The following is a 13,591-nucleotide window of genomic DNA, read 5'->3' as shown; positions in this document are numbered from 1 at the left end:
CATGATGAGCGAAATGCAACATCAAAGCATTAACTCCTTGTGCTTTGATGCGAGCCATAACGTCAGTGTGTTTTCTCTGAGATTCCAGTAAACAGAGTCCAACTGGAATGGGTCAGACTGACTTTGTGGGTCCATTTATGCACACATGTATGTCCATTTTGGCTCGTGAGTGTGTGTGTGTGTGTGTGTGTGTGTGTGTGTCCTCTCTTCCAGGCTACAATGTGGATTCTCACAACATGTTTTGTTGGTGATTCAGTGTGTATTTGTGTTTGTGGGCATGTGCGTCTGTGGTTGGGTGGTCTGAGAAATGTTGTTGACATCCGACTGATGAATGTTGGTGTCCGAGCTGGAATGTCGTTACTTCTCCAAGGGCAATATGTGTCACGTGTGGGCGGAGCCTGGTCCAAGAGATTTATGACTTGGCTGAAGAGCAGTTCACGCCTTTTTTCAGTCAAAAGTAACGTTGTGTGAAGCTGCGTGTCGCGTTTAACTCATCGTTTAATCACCAACGTGACTTTTTCCCACGTCGTTTGTTGCCACATGAGATTGGGCTATAATTAGGCATCTATATTACAAATGTAAATCTGATTACGGGCTCGGAACACGGTTGGGATCCAGAGGTTTAGTTGCTTTTAGGTGGATTAAACGCTAAGCTACATGTGCGCATGCATGCAGAGAACTTTTTAATAGCTTGTTACGGAATTTACGCTAAACGCCCGACATAAAAATGTCCGAAGTCCATGAACGCTCGGACGGTTTTGTTCCTTAAACAAACGGTGGGGAATTTTGAGAGACTCTTGCTGAGATTATGTGACTTGTTTTAGGTACTATTTTCTTTGCCTTGTGTGTGTGTGTGTGTGTGTGTGTGTGTGTGGTGTGTGTGTGTGTGTGTGTGTGTGTGTGTGTGTGTGGTGGCCAAAACTCCTCTACTCCCCCTGCAAAGTCGCTTACAGTGAGTCAGGAGATCAAAGTCGAAGCTGTAGATTAATCCGCATAACAGGAGCTTTTCCACTAATAACAGAACATTCTTTTCTTTGGCTGCCTGGTACATCAGCGCCGCGGAGCCTCTGCAGTCGTACCAACTCGGGCCTCTGACCCGAAAACACCGTCACCGTCTCATTTTCAATCCGGACCTGACGTTGTTTCGGGTGCTGGAGTTCGATTTCCCGAGAAGACGGACGAAGATGGAAACGCGTCTGTTTTTTCTTTCAACCACATTATTTTGAATTCCTCGATGACGCAAAGTGGATGCTGGTGGTGCTCGCACGAGTGTTTGCTTTACTGTTCTGGGTGCACGTGCAGAGCCTTGTGGTTGAAGCCGCAAATTTAGCACTGCCTGGTTGCCGTAGCGCAACTGCAAATAGCACAACAAGAATCAGAACTCCACAAGTACAGTTCAGCATGACAATCGACTTACTTAAATATGAATTACTTAAATACCCAAACTCAAATTACTCTTCAATTAGCTGTTTCCGTTCTAAACAATAGAAATGAGCTACCTGGCTGCTCAAAAACTTCTGGTCGAAATGCTTTCCTGGCATAAAATAACCATTAAATAGCAATAATTTAGTTATAAGTAAGATATTTATGTAAATACTGAAGCGGATCCCCCTCTGTAGTTGCTAGGCTCTTCGCCATTATGTTGCCACGGCTTCTCCAACCAGACAGTCCTTTAACATCATTCCACTTCAGCGTTCCAGTCTGGTTTATGTCAAAAGTCCCACCTTAAGAAAGGAGGTAAAGCTCCAGCAGCAGCCCAGTGCATCCAAGCTATTTTAGCGCCATCTTCCTTCGCAGGAAGTCGAAAACTCAAAATGAGCAGTTTTATTAGCAAGCAGCAGCTTTTCAGAACAGAGGAATCCTTTTAGCAGGTCTGAGTTTTGTCTTAGTGAGAAGGCCCCGGGGCCGTTGCCAGGCAGATATTTGAGTTGGATCGGTGTGGAAGGCCATCCGTCCATCTGGGTTTGGCTCAGCTGCACAACAGGAATGGAGTCCCGAGAAAGAGGGGAAGGCAACTCCCCTCTCAAAAGCTCGAGGAACGGCTCTCTGCACCTGCGAGTCGTTTCTTCTGCGTGAAGACTTGAGCGATAATCATCTGAGGAATTTAATCAATCACTTGAAATGTGCTGTGAAAAGCTGCGGGGAGTTTCATCAAAGGCGGGCTAATGAGCAGCGATGCTAGCGAGCATTGCAGCGTGGAAAAGCAACAAATGTAAGAGGTTGAAGTGGTGTTTTAGGTATATCTTTGCAATCGTTGGCAGATTTTACAATTGTTGCAATTTGCCAAGTCAAATTTTAATAAGCTGTTGCAGATATCAGCGTGCTGTGGCAGACAGAAGTGACGTCTGGCACATGGTAGTTAATATTGGTAAAAGTTAGCTGGTGTAGGAGTCAGTAAGCTCTGGCAGACACGAATGTCTGAGCCAGATATTAGACAGCTGGGGAAGATATTATCAAACTAAAGCAAATGTTAATCAGCTGTGGCAGATCATAACCAGCTGGGGCAGGTATCAACTAGCTGTGGCAGATGTTTGCCAAGTCTGGCAGATATTAATGAGTTGTGCTTCGGTGGGAAACAGCTTGCTGTCTGGCTTAGCAGATAGCTGCTATAGTGGTAGACATCAGCAGGCTCCCAGTTCCAGGAGATATTCGATGGCTGCCCCAAATGTTAGCTGTGGCAGGAATTAGACTTCTGCTGCCAAAGGCTTACTGGGTATTAATAGCTGCACCACCAGCATCGAAACCACATTGAGTTTGTGTCTGAGGAATCAAAAACTAAGACCAGCTGTGTAAAGAGGAGGATTGAGAGATGTAATTTTCAAAGGTTAATAATTGAAACAATGACTGTGTGTGTGTGTGTGTGTGTGTGTGTGTGTGTGTGTGTGTGTGTGTGTGTGTGTGTGTGTGTGTGTGTGTGTTGGCCAGCAACTGAGAGAAACAAATGAATGCCAGCTAACCTGGAAAAATGCTTTTGCATATATCAAATGGTCAAATATTAAATGAGGTTTTTCTCCTCCACTTTGAGGGTTTTTGGAACAAACAGCATCTCACGAGGCAACCATAGCATTAGAGCCAAAGATTGAGACTGATCTCAGAAGGATTTTCCTATTAAGGTGGCGGGGAAAGGTCAAATGGGACCAAATCTGGAGAACATGACGCAACATAAAAACTGGAGTGTGTCCTAGCCAACTGGGACTGGACGACCAGTTCTTAACCCTGCCGACACGGTCCAAAATGTTCGCTTTCAAATGTTAAGCCAGATATTTTTTTCAAAGGGGTAGAGGAGTGTGTGCGTGTATATGTGTGTGTGTGTGGTAGGATGTGGCTCACAGGGCTCCATCTGAACATCCAGTATCTTTGGAACCGGTGGTCAAAATGCTGATGCATCTGTCCAGAATTCCAAGACTGAAAAAAGGAAGCCAAACGGAACAGCAACGTGCACAATACGGTGCTAGCGAACGTGTCCAAAAATGTGCATGTTGACGCCTGGAGTTGAGAAGAGCTGACTTTTACGCTACGGCGGCTCACTTTTGTGCACTTGAGCAGGGGAACAGGATTAGGAACTGCATATCTGCAGCAGTTAAGCAACAAATCTCCACAACTGCGATAACAGCTTAGCTGGCATTTGCTTCAATCTATGGCATGTGGCTCATAACTATAGTTCACGCTATAAGAATGATGGCATTATCTTTCAAACCTTCAGATCGCTGGAGTGGACGAGCTAACTTATGTAATTGTGACCTTTAGGGCTATTCTGATGCAGTTTCTCATTAAGTCACAATGTTAGCTTTTTCTGCCCGTTAGCTTGTGTGGAGTTCTTCAGAGCTTTAAAGAGTTCTTTTTAGCTAGTGGGGACGACATCAAACAATGAAATCAAACCAAAATGAGCTGAAGCGTGAAGCATAACTGGCTGATGTCACACGCCTCGTGAGCGCAGCCCTCTCCCGTGTCTCAGCACATGTTTTCTTGCCATTGATTGCAGCAGAGTGTTCCCAGTTCTGTTTCTTTTGGGAGACGGCCAGGATCTTTGATTTGATAAACGCCATCAGCGAAGCTCGGACAAGTTCGAGGTTATCGCCTCTGCTGTTTACTTAAGTTGAAGAGAGATAGCTGTATCATATAGGTAGGTTTACTCTCAGGTTGTATCTGTGTACGTAGCTTGGAGGAGTGCCTGTAAAGGCATCAGTTGGCATGAACCTGAAGGAGAAAATCCAGGGAACAGTCGTTACTCTGCTGCCCAGGCCTGGCAGGCTTTTATTGGAGGTAAAAGCTCACTGGTTGCAGCCTCTGCTGCAGGTTTAATGAGTGCCGCGCGTCAAGCTGCAAATGTAGGGGAAAGGCTAGTGTCCCTCAACAAAAGGTCAGATTTAGAACATGTGTCCAACAGCGGAGGCCACGATATCGCCTGAATCACTCTTCATCGAATCTGAGGATAAACAGGCAGACTGGAAAACTGAAAATCCCCCCATTGGATGGCAAATACCTCAGTTGCATCGAACACACAAATACACACACACGCACACACACACACACACATGCCAATTTAGTCAGAGTCAGGCCTTAATATAGCCATTGTGCTGTGTTATTATCACAGCAGGGGGGTGTTCTGTTATCTCTCACCCTTCACTCCCATTGTTTTACTACTCCAGGAGATGACAGCGTCGCCGGGGGCCAGCACTCCGATGTGTGTGCCTGTTGCGTAAAAAGGTCAGGACACAGATCGGCGACGCTGAAGTTTTGGGGGGTTTTTGTTGTTTTTTTGATTTGCCATATTATGTAGTTCTTGCTTAGTTTCTTAGCGTGCTAATTTACTAGATTTCCTGATTATCACCTGCATGCAGGGAGGTGCTTGAGGGCCTGGCCCCTTACACAATTTATTTATTTCTTTATTTGTGTGTGTGTGTGTGTGTGTGCGTGTGTGCGTGCATGCGTGTGTGCGTGCGTGCGTGCATGTGTGTGTGTGTGTGTGTGTGGAGGCTCTGGTATACAATTAACTACATTAACAAATAATGATTTAGCTAAATAAAATTACCTGGACTGCGTTAGTCACATGGTGACTGTTGTTCACCATCACTTGCTCTCCTTTGCAGTTGAGACACCACCACAAAGTCTGATGAGCTTCCAGTCCTTTATTCCTTATCCTTTATTCCTCTTCAAATGCCGGTTAAGTGGGATTTCCAGCAGTATTGTCATTGATGCAACAAAAGGCAACTGACAAAGTGAAATAAGTACCTTGCTGGAGCAGTAGTGCCCATTAGATACTAGCATAACCAACTAAGGAAAGAAGAGCGAAGAGAAGAGGATGATGGGGGGGTGGCTACCTAGGCTGAAGCCATGAATCTTTTCCAGTAGGGCCCCTACTGTAGGGCCCAAACAACAACAACAACGCAGTTTATATTCACCTTCGCTGACGCAGCCAGCCTGCAGTACCGGAGTCCAACAGAGAGGCAGCAGCGGCGGGAAAGCGAGCTGCCCTCACCCTCCGAAGAAGAAGTGCGCCCCCGTTTGGCTTAGCGCGCTAAATATAAGAGCGTTTTTCTCAGCACTGCGACCCACCAACAATGTGTCCTGTTGCTGAATAATATTCATATTTTCCAGCAGATTTGTCAGCAACAAGTGGCTGACGGATTAAAGTGTTGCTCTGCCATCCACCTTCATGTCAGCAAACATGCAATGAAAGTGGAGAAACGGGCGTTAACCGGCTCCATGGTTAAAAATCAAACGAGAGGGTAAATAGGATAAAATCGAGTGAATAAATGGGTCCGGCTCTGATATCTGCACTAAACACGTGGAAAATGTGCAGAGTAAACGTTCAGATGCCGACAAAATAAATATGTAGGCTGCACAGAAGTTTATAGCCCACCCCACTAAAAGTAATATTTATAGTGCCTAAATCTATGCACACGATTATTTTTACTGTTATTTATCTTTTTTTTAAATTTCAAGTATATGAGATGTTAATCAGGATTACCTGCACTGTAAGACAATCTTTTATTTTAATATTAAACCTATTGCCACTCATGCATTTTATTTTCTTTCAGCGGCTACAAAACATGTCTCTGGATCCTTCTAGCAGAGACTTTCACTTCTTAATTTGGTACATTTTATGTATCACAACAACAAAAAAAGCAAAATCTTTGTGCATACTTTTTTCCTCCCCTTGGGCTAAGCAACAATCCCAGATCCACCCCTGTAAAAAGGAACAGGAAATTAAACATGAGTGGCAGGAAAATGTGAGAAATCATATAAAGTCATCAAAATGTCTCCATTAGTCAGGAGGAATTGCAAAGGCTCAACAGCCCGGGTCAGAAGACAATGACAGGAAAGAGAGGAGTCGGGGAGGTCTTTCACAGTTTGTTGTCCAGCAGGTATTTCCAGAGGCTGATACAGCAGATATTAATCATATAGATTTGATTGATTGTGGTTGATAGGGAAAGTCATCTGAATGTTTAATCCCATGTTAATCAACGCTCCTCACTCCTCACTGTCTGCAGGCTACTCAAAAAGGTAAATTTAATCATATTAAAGGTCTATACTAACAGTAAAACACATAATGCATATTCAGCAAAATATTGCAATAAATGCACTCTAGTTAAGAAAATGTATTCATGTAACAGGGTTAATGATTCCACTCGCCTTCCGTTGTTCCTGCCCTCCATTATTTAACATTGTTCTCCCATCATCTTTTCCAATGTTATTTCATTTATCCTTATATTACCTTAATTGTAATTTATTTTCATTGTATACCTTTATTTGATATGAATCCATTGGGTGTCCATTTGGGAGTCTGTGGTCCACTAATTGCACTAATTCTGTCTGTGTTTGCAAGCTAACCTCATGTGAAAGTTGTGCATGTGGCTAACAGACAACATGAGCATAATTTTTTTGCTTCATTTGCTTAAGTAAATACTGGACGAGTACAGTTGCAGGAGTTTAACCGTGGTCTGTTTTAACAGAAATAAAATGATGAATGGGAAATTGGTGACTGTCTTAAATACACAACACAAGAGACAAAGTAAGAGCCGCCACATCCAGAACAGGATTAGAAAAGATGTATATTTCAAATATGACAAATATTGTTTTCACACCAGCTCACACAAGTTTATGTTTGTAACAGTAAAGTCATATAAACTTAAGAATTTAACACTAGAAATATGAAAATGTAAGTAAAATGTAATTTAATCTAATATACTGTTGGTATGAGTCCTGAAAATGTTTATTGAATCTGTTCAATTTAAAATTTGCATGATATAGACATGAAATAATCTTTCTGCTGTGCGCTTAATGTATGATTACAAAAATGGAATTTAAACATATAGGAATCAATAATTAAGGACAGATTCTGGATCAGCAGCATAGCACAAACGTGAGTCTGTTATTTCTGAAAAAGAAATTAAATGTGTGCATGGTAATGCAAATACATACATGAAAATGGGTTTCTATAATTTAGCTGGTTGTGCAGTAAGTCATGTATTCACTAGAATTTAATAGTCTTGATCCTTGTGCCCCTTTTTAACTTTCAGCACCTGCCCTTCCAAAGGTCTCTGCCCTCCAAAGGCCCTGCTCATTATAGCCCTCTTCAACCTTGCGACATATTGACCCTGCGTCTCTCCTCCAGCAGGTATTTTCCACCCTTAATTCATTTTCTAAACCAGCTAACCAAATGCGAGCTCTCCAAGTCGATGTGATTTGGATTCTCGTTTTTCCCACAAACACATGACGATACGTTTAAACCCGAGTCAGCGTGAGATCAGAGATGATTTGTCAAACGAGCGTGACTCAGATTTTTCAGGCATGTAAGACTCGGAAACTGGAGTTCGAATATTGCAAGACTGCAACCGTGTGTGTGTGTGTGTGTGTGTGTGTGTGTGTGCGTGCTGCATTAAAAAATCCCGCAGATGCATCACCTTCCCGTCTCTTTTCTTCCTGTAGGTTGTACACAATCGTCTGTTTAAACACAGATTAAGGCTGCAAAGGTTTAGAGAAAAATGTGTCATTCCATCCTTTGGACGTCATTTTTACTTAGGACAGGATTTCCCACCATCGGTAGCCATTGGCTCTGAAAACAAACATGTTTTTGGAGGAAGGAACCAGAACAAAGAGTGACGCAGCGGCTGGAAATAAATCTCATTTCCTTCACCTGAAGATACCCGAAGATCAACATTCGTTTTGGCTCTCAGGGCTCCTGATTCATGAATGACAGCAACAAACAGGTGACTAATGACCCTGACAGAACTGTTTGTGTTTTTTCAATTAAAAACAGAGTATTAGATAAAAGAAAGGCGCCATAAACACCCATTGTGGTTTAATCAAATCACCCCTTGTTTCTTTTTCTGTTTATTTCCTTCTATTCCTTAAGAAGATGGGAAGTTTTCTGCTATTACTTCCAGCTTTTCTACAATGAAATGGTACGAAGAGGAGTTGACAGATCCTGCAGTGTTCTGGTTGCAGCAACTGATGATTGACACAACTGAGCTGCAGAGGCCCAGTGACTGGGTCAGTGCTGTCACCTAGTGGCAAAAGTCCGAACACTTGGCACCAAAGGAAAGTTTGAAATTCTCCCTGGTTGGATAGTCGGTCATCCCCCCCTTGGCACATGCTCCTCCCAGTTGCTGAGGCAGGGCACAGCAATGATGATCCAGAGATGATCCAGAGATGTTCCCACCTTATCCAGTTGATTTTAAGAGTCATATAATTGGCCTGACACAAAACGGTGTTTGTCTCCGTGATTGGTCGCGCCGCGCTCTTGTGTTGCGTTTACGTGTTTCCCCATTAGTTGGCGTGACTTACTCAGGTGAACGTTCCTGATGCGCTATTTTAGAACTTGTTTTAAAGCAACGTCAGACTGCGACGCATTTTTTTTACTTTGTGAAATATATTTGCTTTAATGACAAATTTATATTAACGAAATTTAAACGTAATCGTAAATTTGAACGATCATATCACGGTATATTCTGCGCATGTGTACTGTGGAAGCGGAAGCTGTATGTGCCCCAGCCGGAAGCTGTAACGTCCTTTCTGCTCCCGGACTGCCATCATGGTGAGTTCGCCATGACTGTTTCAGTATTTTAGTTCGAATTCCCCGTCCTATATGCAGTTTTTCCTCTCATATCTCTCGCCACGTCTTTTAGTAACATGACCGAGACTGTATCGGGCTTTTGCTTACAAGGCCCATGTTCGTATTTTACACATTAATGTCTCTGCAAGATGTCGGCAGTTACCCACGGTACAACGTGGTGTGACGGTGTGAGGGCCGACAGTCGAGTCAACCCATCAACGGCGTTTTACCTCCTCAACGACGTCTCGTGTTCGGGGTTTAATTCGTTTTCTCCCATTTAAATGACACATGCACAGTTCAGTGTCGTCCTGTATGCGTTACCAATGTAGAATCTGTCAAGAGCTAGCTGATTAGCTAGCCGTTATAGTCATCAGGTGTTGCTGATCAGTCGTTCAAACATTATTATTACTGGCAGATTCAATCTTAAAACCAATGAGTGTTTTGTTTTATATAATATAATAAGCATTCGGTATTTAGTCGCATTCTTGGCTCTTTAAGTGTTGGTTGCTGTGATTCTTAAAGGCAATTTTAAATATTTTTCAGGTGTTCAAACGCTTCGTCGAGATCGGTCGCGTTGCCTACATATCTTTTGGACCCCATGCTGGCAAGCTGGTGGCCATTGTAGATGTCATCGACCAAAATCGAGTAAGTCGTCTGTGGACCTTTGGCACTTGGTCTTACCTTCACCGTCGACTTTAAACGAGTGCTCCTTGCTGTCCTCCAGGCTCTTGTTGACGGCCCATGCACAGATGTGAGGAGACAGGCCATGCCATTTAAGTGCATGCAGCTCACAGACTACGTCATCAAAGTCCCTCACAGGTGAAAATTGGTTGACACAATATTATTAAAATTAAATGCAACAGTCTGGCTTCTGTCACAAGGTCCAGCTCTGTAATTCTTTGTACGTTTACATTTTTGAATCTGGAAAGTTTATAGCGTCTGATTGTTTCACAGTGCACGCCAGAAGTATGTGAGGAGGGCCTGGGAGAAGGCTGAAGTCAATCAGAAGTGGGCACAAAGCAGTTGGGCCAAGAAGATCGAGGCCAGACAGAAGGTAAACAATGACTTTGTCGCCGAACAGGCTTGTGAAAGTGTGGAGTGTGAAAGGATGTATAGATTTTGCTGAGTTTTACCTTGTGTTAATTCCTGATCTGTGCTGACGTAATTGTACAGAACATACTGATACACAAGCTGCCCCTGAATAAAGTAGACTGCTTTAACAGATTAGTCCACAGTAAAGTAACCAATGGCTTAAGGGATGATCTTAATTCTGCTTTCCTTGCTAAAAATAAAACAATTACAGACTGACTTGTGCTGGTTGGCTTTGTTGCTGCGCTAGTGTTTGTAATGAACAAGACATACTCCATTATATCTGTATCACAAAGGTTTGATGTTAACGATCAATTGGACATTGATGCAAACACCTTCATCCTTCATCCAATCATTTGCAGAGTTATTAAAGTTCAGTGAGGTGAACTCGGTTTTAGATGCTTAATTGTGACTGGAGATCTATCGGCTGCAGCTACATTCATGCTCACTAGAGGGCAGCTGTGCTGTTTCTATCCTGCTGGGCCTAATTAACTCATGTAGGTTTGAGGGAAAAGTGTCATGGTTTGGATTGAGAATTGAAGACATTGTTGTCTGAGCTTTGAAATAATTGGGACATGATTATCTACGGCTGCATTCGTTATTTCTCACAAAGTGTTAAGAAGTGAAATATCTCTTACTTATAAAGGCAAAATTTTGCTACATTTTCAGAGGGCGAAAATGAGTGACTTTGATCGCTACAAGGCGATGAAGGCCAAGAGGATGGTAAGTGTCTCCCGTCTTTCCACGAGCAGCAGCTGATAAAATTTAACTCCAGGGTAACAAATGGTGTATTTTTTCCTTCTCTGCAGAGGAACAAGATCATCAAGCATGAGGTGAAGAAGCTGCAGAAGGAGGCGGCAAAGAAGTGAACAATTATCAGAAAATAAATCTCTTGTTCAATTGTTCACCTGTGTCCTTGTCTGGGCTTTTTTTGTTTGGGGAAAAAAGTGCGGTAGAGCAATTTTTAATTTATTGACATAAGTGTCTTTCTAGAGTTTATTTTCCTGCAGCCAGCATGTTAAATGGTAATCATTACAATTAACCTCCTGTTCCCTTTAGTGATCCTATGGTTAATACAGGGGGTGCAGAATTATTAGGCAAATGAGTATTTTGACCACATCATCCTCTTCATGCATGTTGTCTTACTCCAAGCTGTATAGGCTTGAAAGCCCACTACCAATTAAGCATATCAGGTGATGTGCATCTCTAATGAGAAGGGGTGTGGTCTAATGACAACACCCTATATCAGGTGTGCATAATTATTAGGCAACTTCCTTTCCTTTGGCAAAATGGGTCAGAAGAGGGACTTGACAGGCTCCAAAAAGCCAAAAATAGTGAGATATCTTGTAGAGGAATGCAGCACTCTTACTGATTTTTCTAAGGTTTTATGGACTGATGAAATGAGAGGGAGTCTTGATGGGCCCGTGGCTGGATCGGCAAAGGGCAGAGAGCTCCAGTCCGACTCAGACGCCAGCAAGGTGGAGGTGGGGTACTGGGGTACTGGTATGGGCTGGTATCATCAAAGATGAGCTTGTGGGACCTTTTCGGGTTGAGGATGGAAACAAGCTCAACTCCCAGTCCTACTGCCAGTTTCTGGAAGACACCTTTAAGCAGTGGTACAGGAAGAAGTCCACATCCTTCAAGAAAAAGATTTTCATGCAGGACAATGCTCCATCACACGCATCCAAGTACTCCACAGCCTGGCTGGCAAGAAAGGGCCTAAAAGAAGAAAAACTAATGACATGGCCTCCTTGTTCACCTGATCTGAACCCCACAGAGAACCTGTGGTCCCTCATGAAATGTGAGATTTACAAGGAGGGAAAGCAGTCCACCTCTGAACAGTGTCTGGGAGGCTTTGGTTGCTGCTGCACGCAATGTTGATCGGGAACAGATCAAAACACTGACAGAATCCATGCAGGCTTTTGAGTGTCCTTGCAAAGAAAGGTGGCTATATTGGTCACTGATTTGTTTTTGAATGTCAGAAATGTATATTTGTGAATGTTGAGCTGTTATATTGGTTTCCCTGGTGAAAATAAATAATAAATGAAATGTGTGTATATTTGTTTTTTGTTAAGTTGCCTAAAAATTATGCACAAAGTAATAGTCACCTGCACACAGATATCCTCCTAAAATAGCTAAAACTAAAAAAGCCCCACTCCAACTCCCACAAGTATTTAGCTTTGATATTAATGAGTCTTTTGGGTTCATTAAGAACATGGTTGTTGTTCAATAATAAAATTAATTATTAAATTACAACTTGCCTAAGAATTCTGCACTCCCTGTATTCATAGAGTCCTAAAATGTTTGTACTTGTGTTACTGGAGATAAAAAGCATTTCTCAATGCTGGCCGTGGGAAATTTACCATGTGGAGTTGGATTAATGTAAAAAAAAATATATGATGGAATTGTGACATGAACATACCAGACTAGGCTCTTAGTTGTCCTTTAATTCAGGAATGCTAATTGAGGAAGCCTGATCTTAAGTTAATCCACTTGTGGCTAAGAGATTAGTGTCATTGATAAACAAGGAGAGCAGTTACATAACACAGGACATCGCCTGCTGCCCCAGGACAGAGCGCGTATGTGCCATGGCAACCTCCATGTGTACAGTCAATACTGGGAACACACCGCCCACCACCACAGCGGGAACAGTCGCCCATCAGCGGACTCATTCACCCGCCGCACTCGGTACATTTGCACAAGTGATCAGTGATTACTCGTTTAACCGCCCGGGGCTAAATCTGTTCGAATTGAAAGGGTTCCAAGAAAGAAATCTATTTGCCTTGAAAGGCGATCGATGGCCGCCCAGAAAACATCTTTTATTTATTTGATAAACATGCCTTTTTTTAAGCGCGTTCTTCTGACGTCACGGATGACTCCTACGGCACGCGGAAACTGGAAACTCGCCTTCAGAATAAAAGCAATCTACTACCCGTATTCCTTTCTTTTTAAATAAAACATGGGACTTAATGGTGTTCATCTTTAAAACTCATCGCAGTTACATACCCGCAAATGTGTATTTATGAGACCATTTGGCATCAAAGTTCGAATATATAGGCAACATATCTGTTCAAGAGCACGACTCTACTGCTCAGTAAGTCGCCAGTTCATCATCTTGTCCGCACCAGGGCTTGAACCAAGAACCCTTCAGTTCAAAACCTGGTCCCCTGTCAAAGAGTTTAAACAGAGCTGAAAGGTGATACTATAAATATAATTTAGTATCAAGGTTTTTTCTACGTTCATGAAATTAAGAAACCCAATCTCATCAAAATGCCCAGTTTGACAGGCAGCAGCAGTAATTTTATGTCTTAAGATCAGAGGTCATTTTAAAAAATTGAATTTGATCGTGATTTTAGCAAATTAACGCAGACTGTACTCCTCCAGCACTCAGATAATATATTGTGATTGCGGTTATACATATCATTTTATATAAGAGTTGGACTT

The 13,591-nt window shown here is 42.7% G+C and overlaps 1 protein-coding gene and 1 long non-coding RNA gene across 2 annotated transcripts; both read left to right on the top strand.

The window, feature by feature from the left end:
• The first annotated feature begins 2,011 nt into the window (after window positions 1-2,011).
• LOC130518370 (uncharacterized) lies at window positions 2,012-8,195 on the top strand. Its single transcript, XR_008948009.1, has 3 exons — window positions 2,012-2,212; window positions 7,524-7,621; window positions 7,933-8,195. It is a non-coding gene; the product is annotated as an uncharacterized LOC130518370 (long non-coding RNA).
• Window positions 8,196-8,930: 735 nt separating this feature from the next.
• rpl14 (ribosomal protein L14) lies at window positions 8,931-11,052 on the top strand. Its single transcript, XM_057020462.1, has 6 exons — window positions 8,931-9,040; window positions 9,602-9,703; window positions 9,783-9,877; window positions 10,013-10,112; window positions 10,817-10,870; window positions 10,957-11,052. Exons 1-6 carry the CDS (start codon window positions 9,038-9,040, stop codon window positions 11,014-11,016), a joined length of 414 nt encoding a protein of 137 aa, XP_056876442.1. The 5' UTR covers window positions 8,931-9,037; the 3' UTR covers window positions 11,017-11,052.
• The last annotated feature ends 2,539 nt before the right edge of the window (window positions 11,053-13,591 follow it).

The sequence above is a fragment of the Takifugu flavidus genome, chromosome 21 (genome assembly GCF_003711565.1).
Source record: "Takifugu flavidus isolate HTHZ2018 chromosome 21, ASM371156v2, whole genome shotgun sequence".
In the NCBI taxonomy this organism is placed as follows: Eukaryota; Metazoa; Chordata; class Actinopteri; order Tetraodontiformes; family Tetraodontidae; genus Takifugu; species Takifugu flavidus.
Note: the sequence above shows the minus strand (reverse complement) of the source record. Positions and strands in the feature narration are given on the sequence as shown.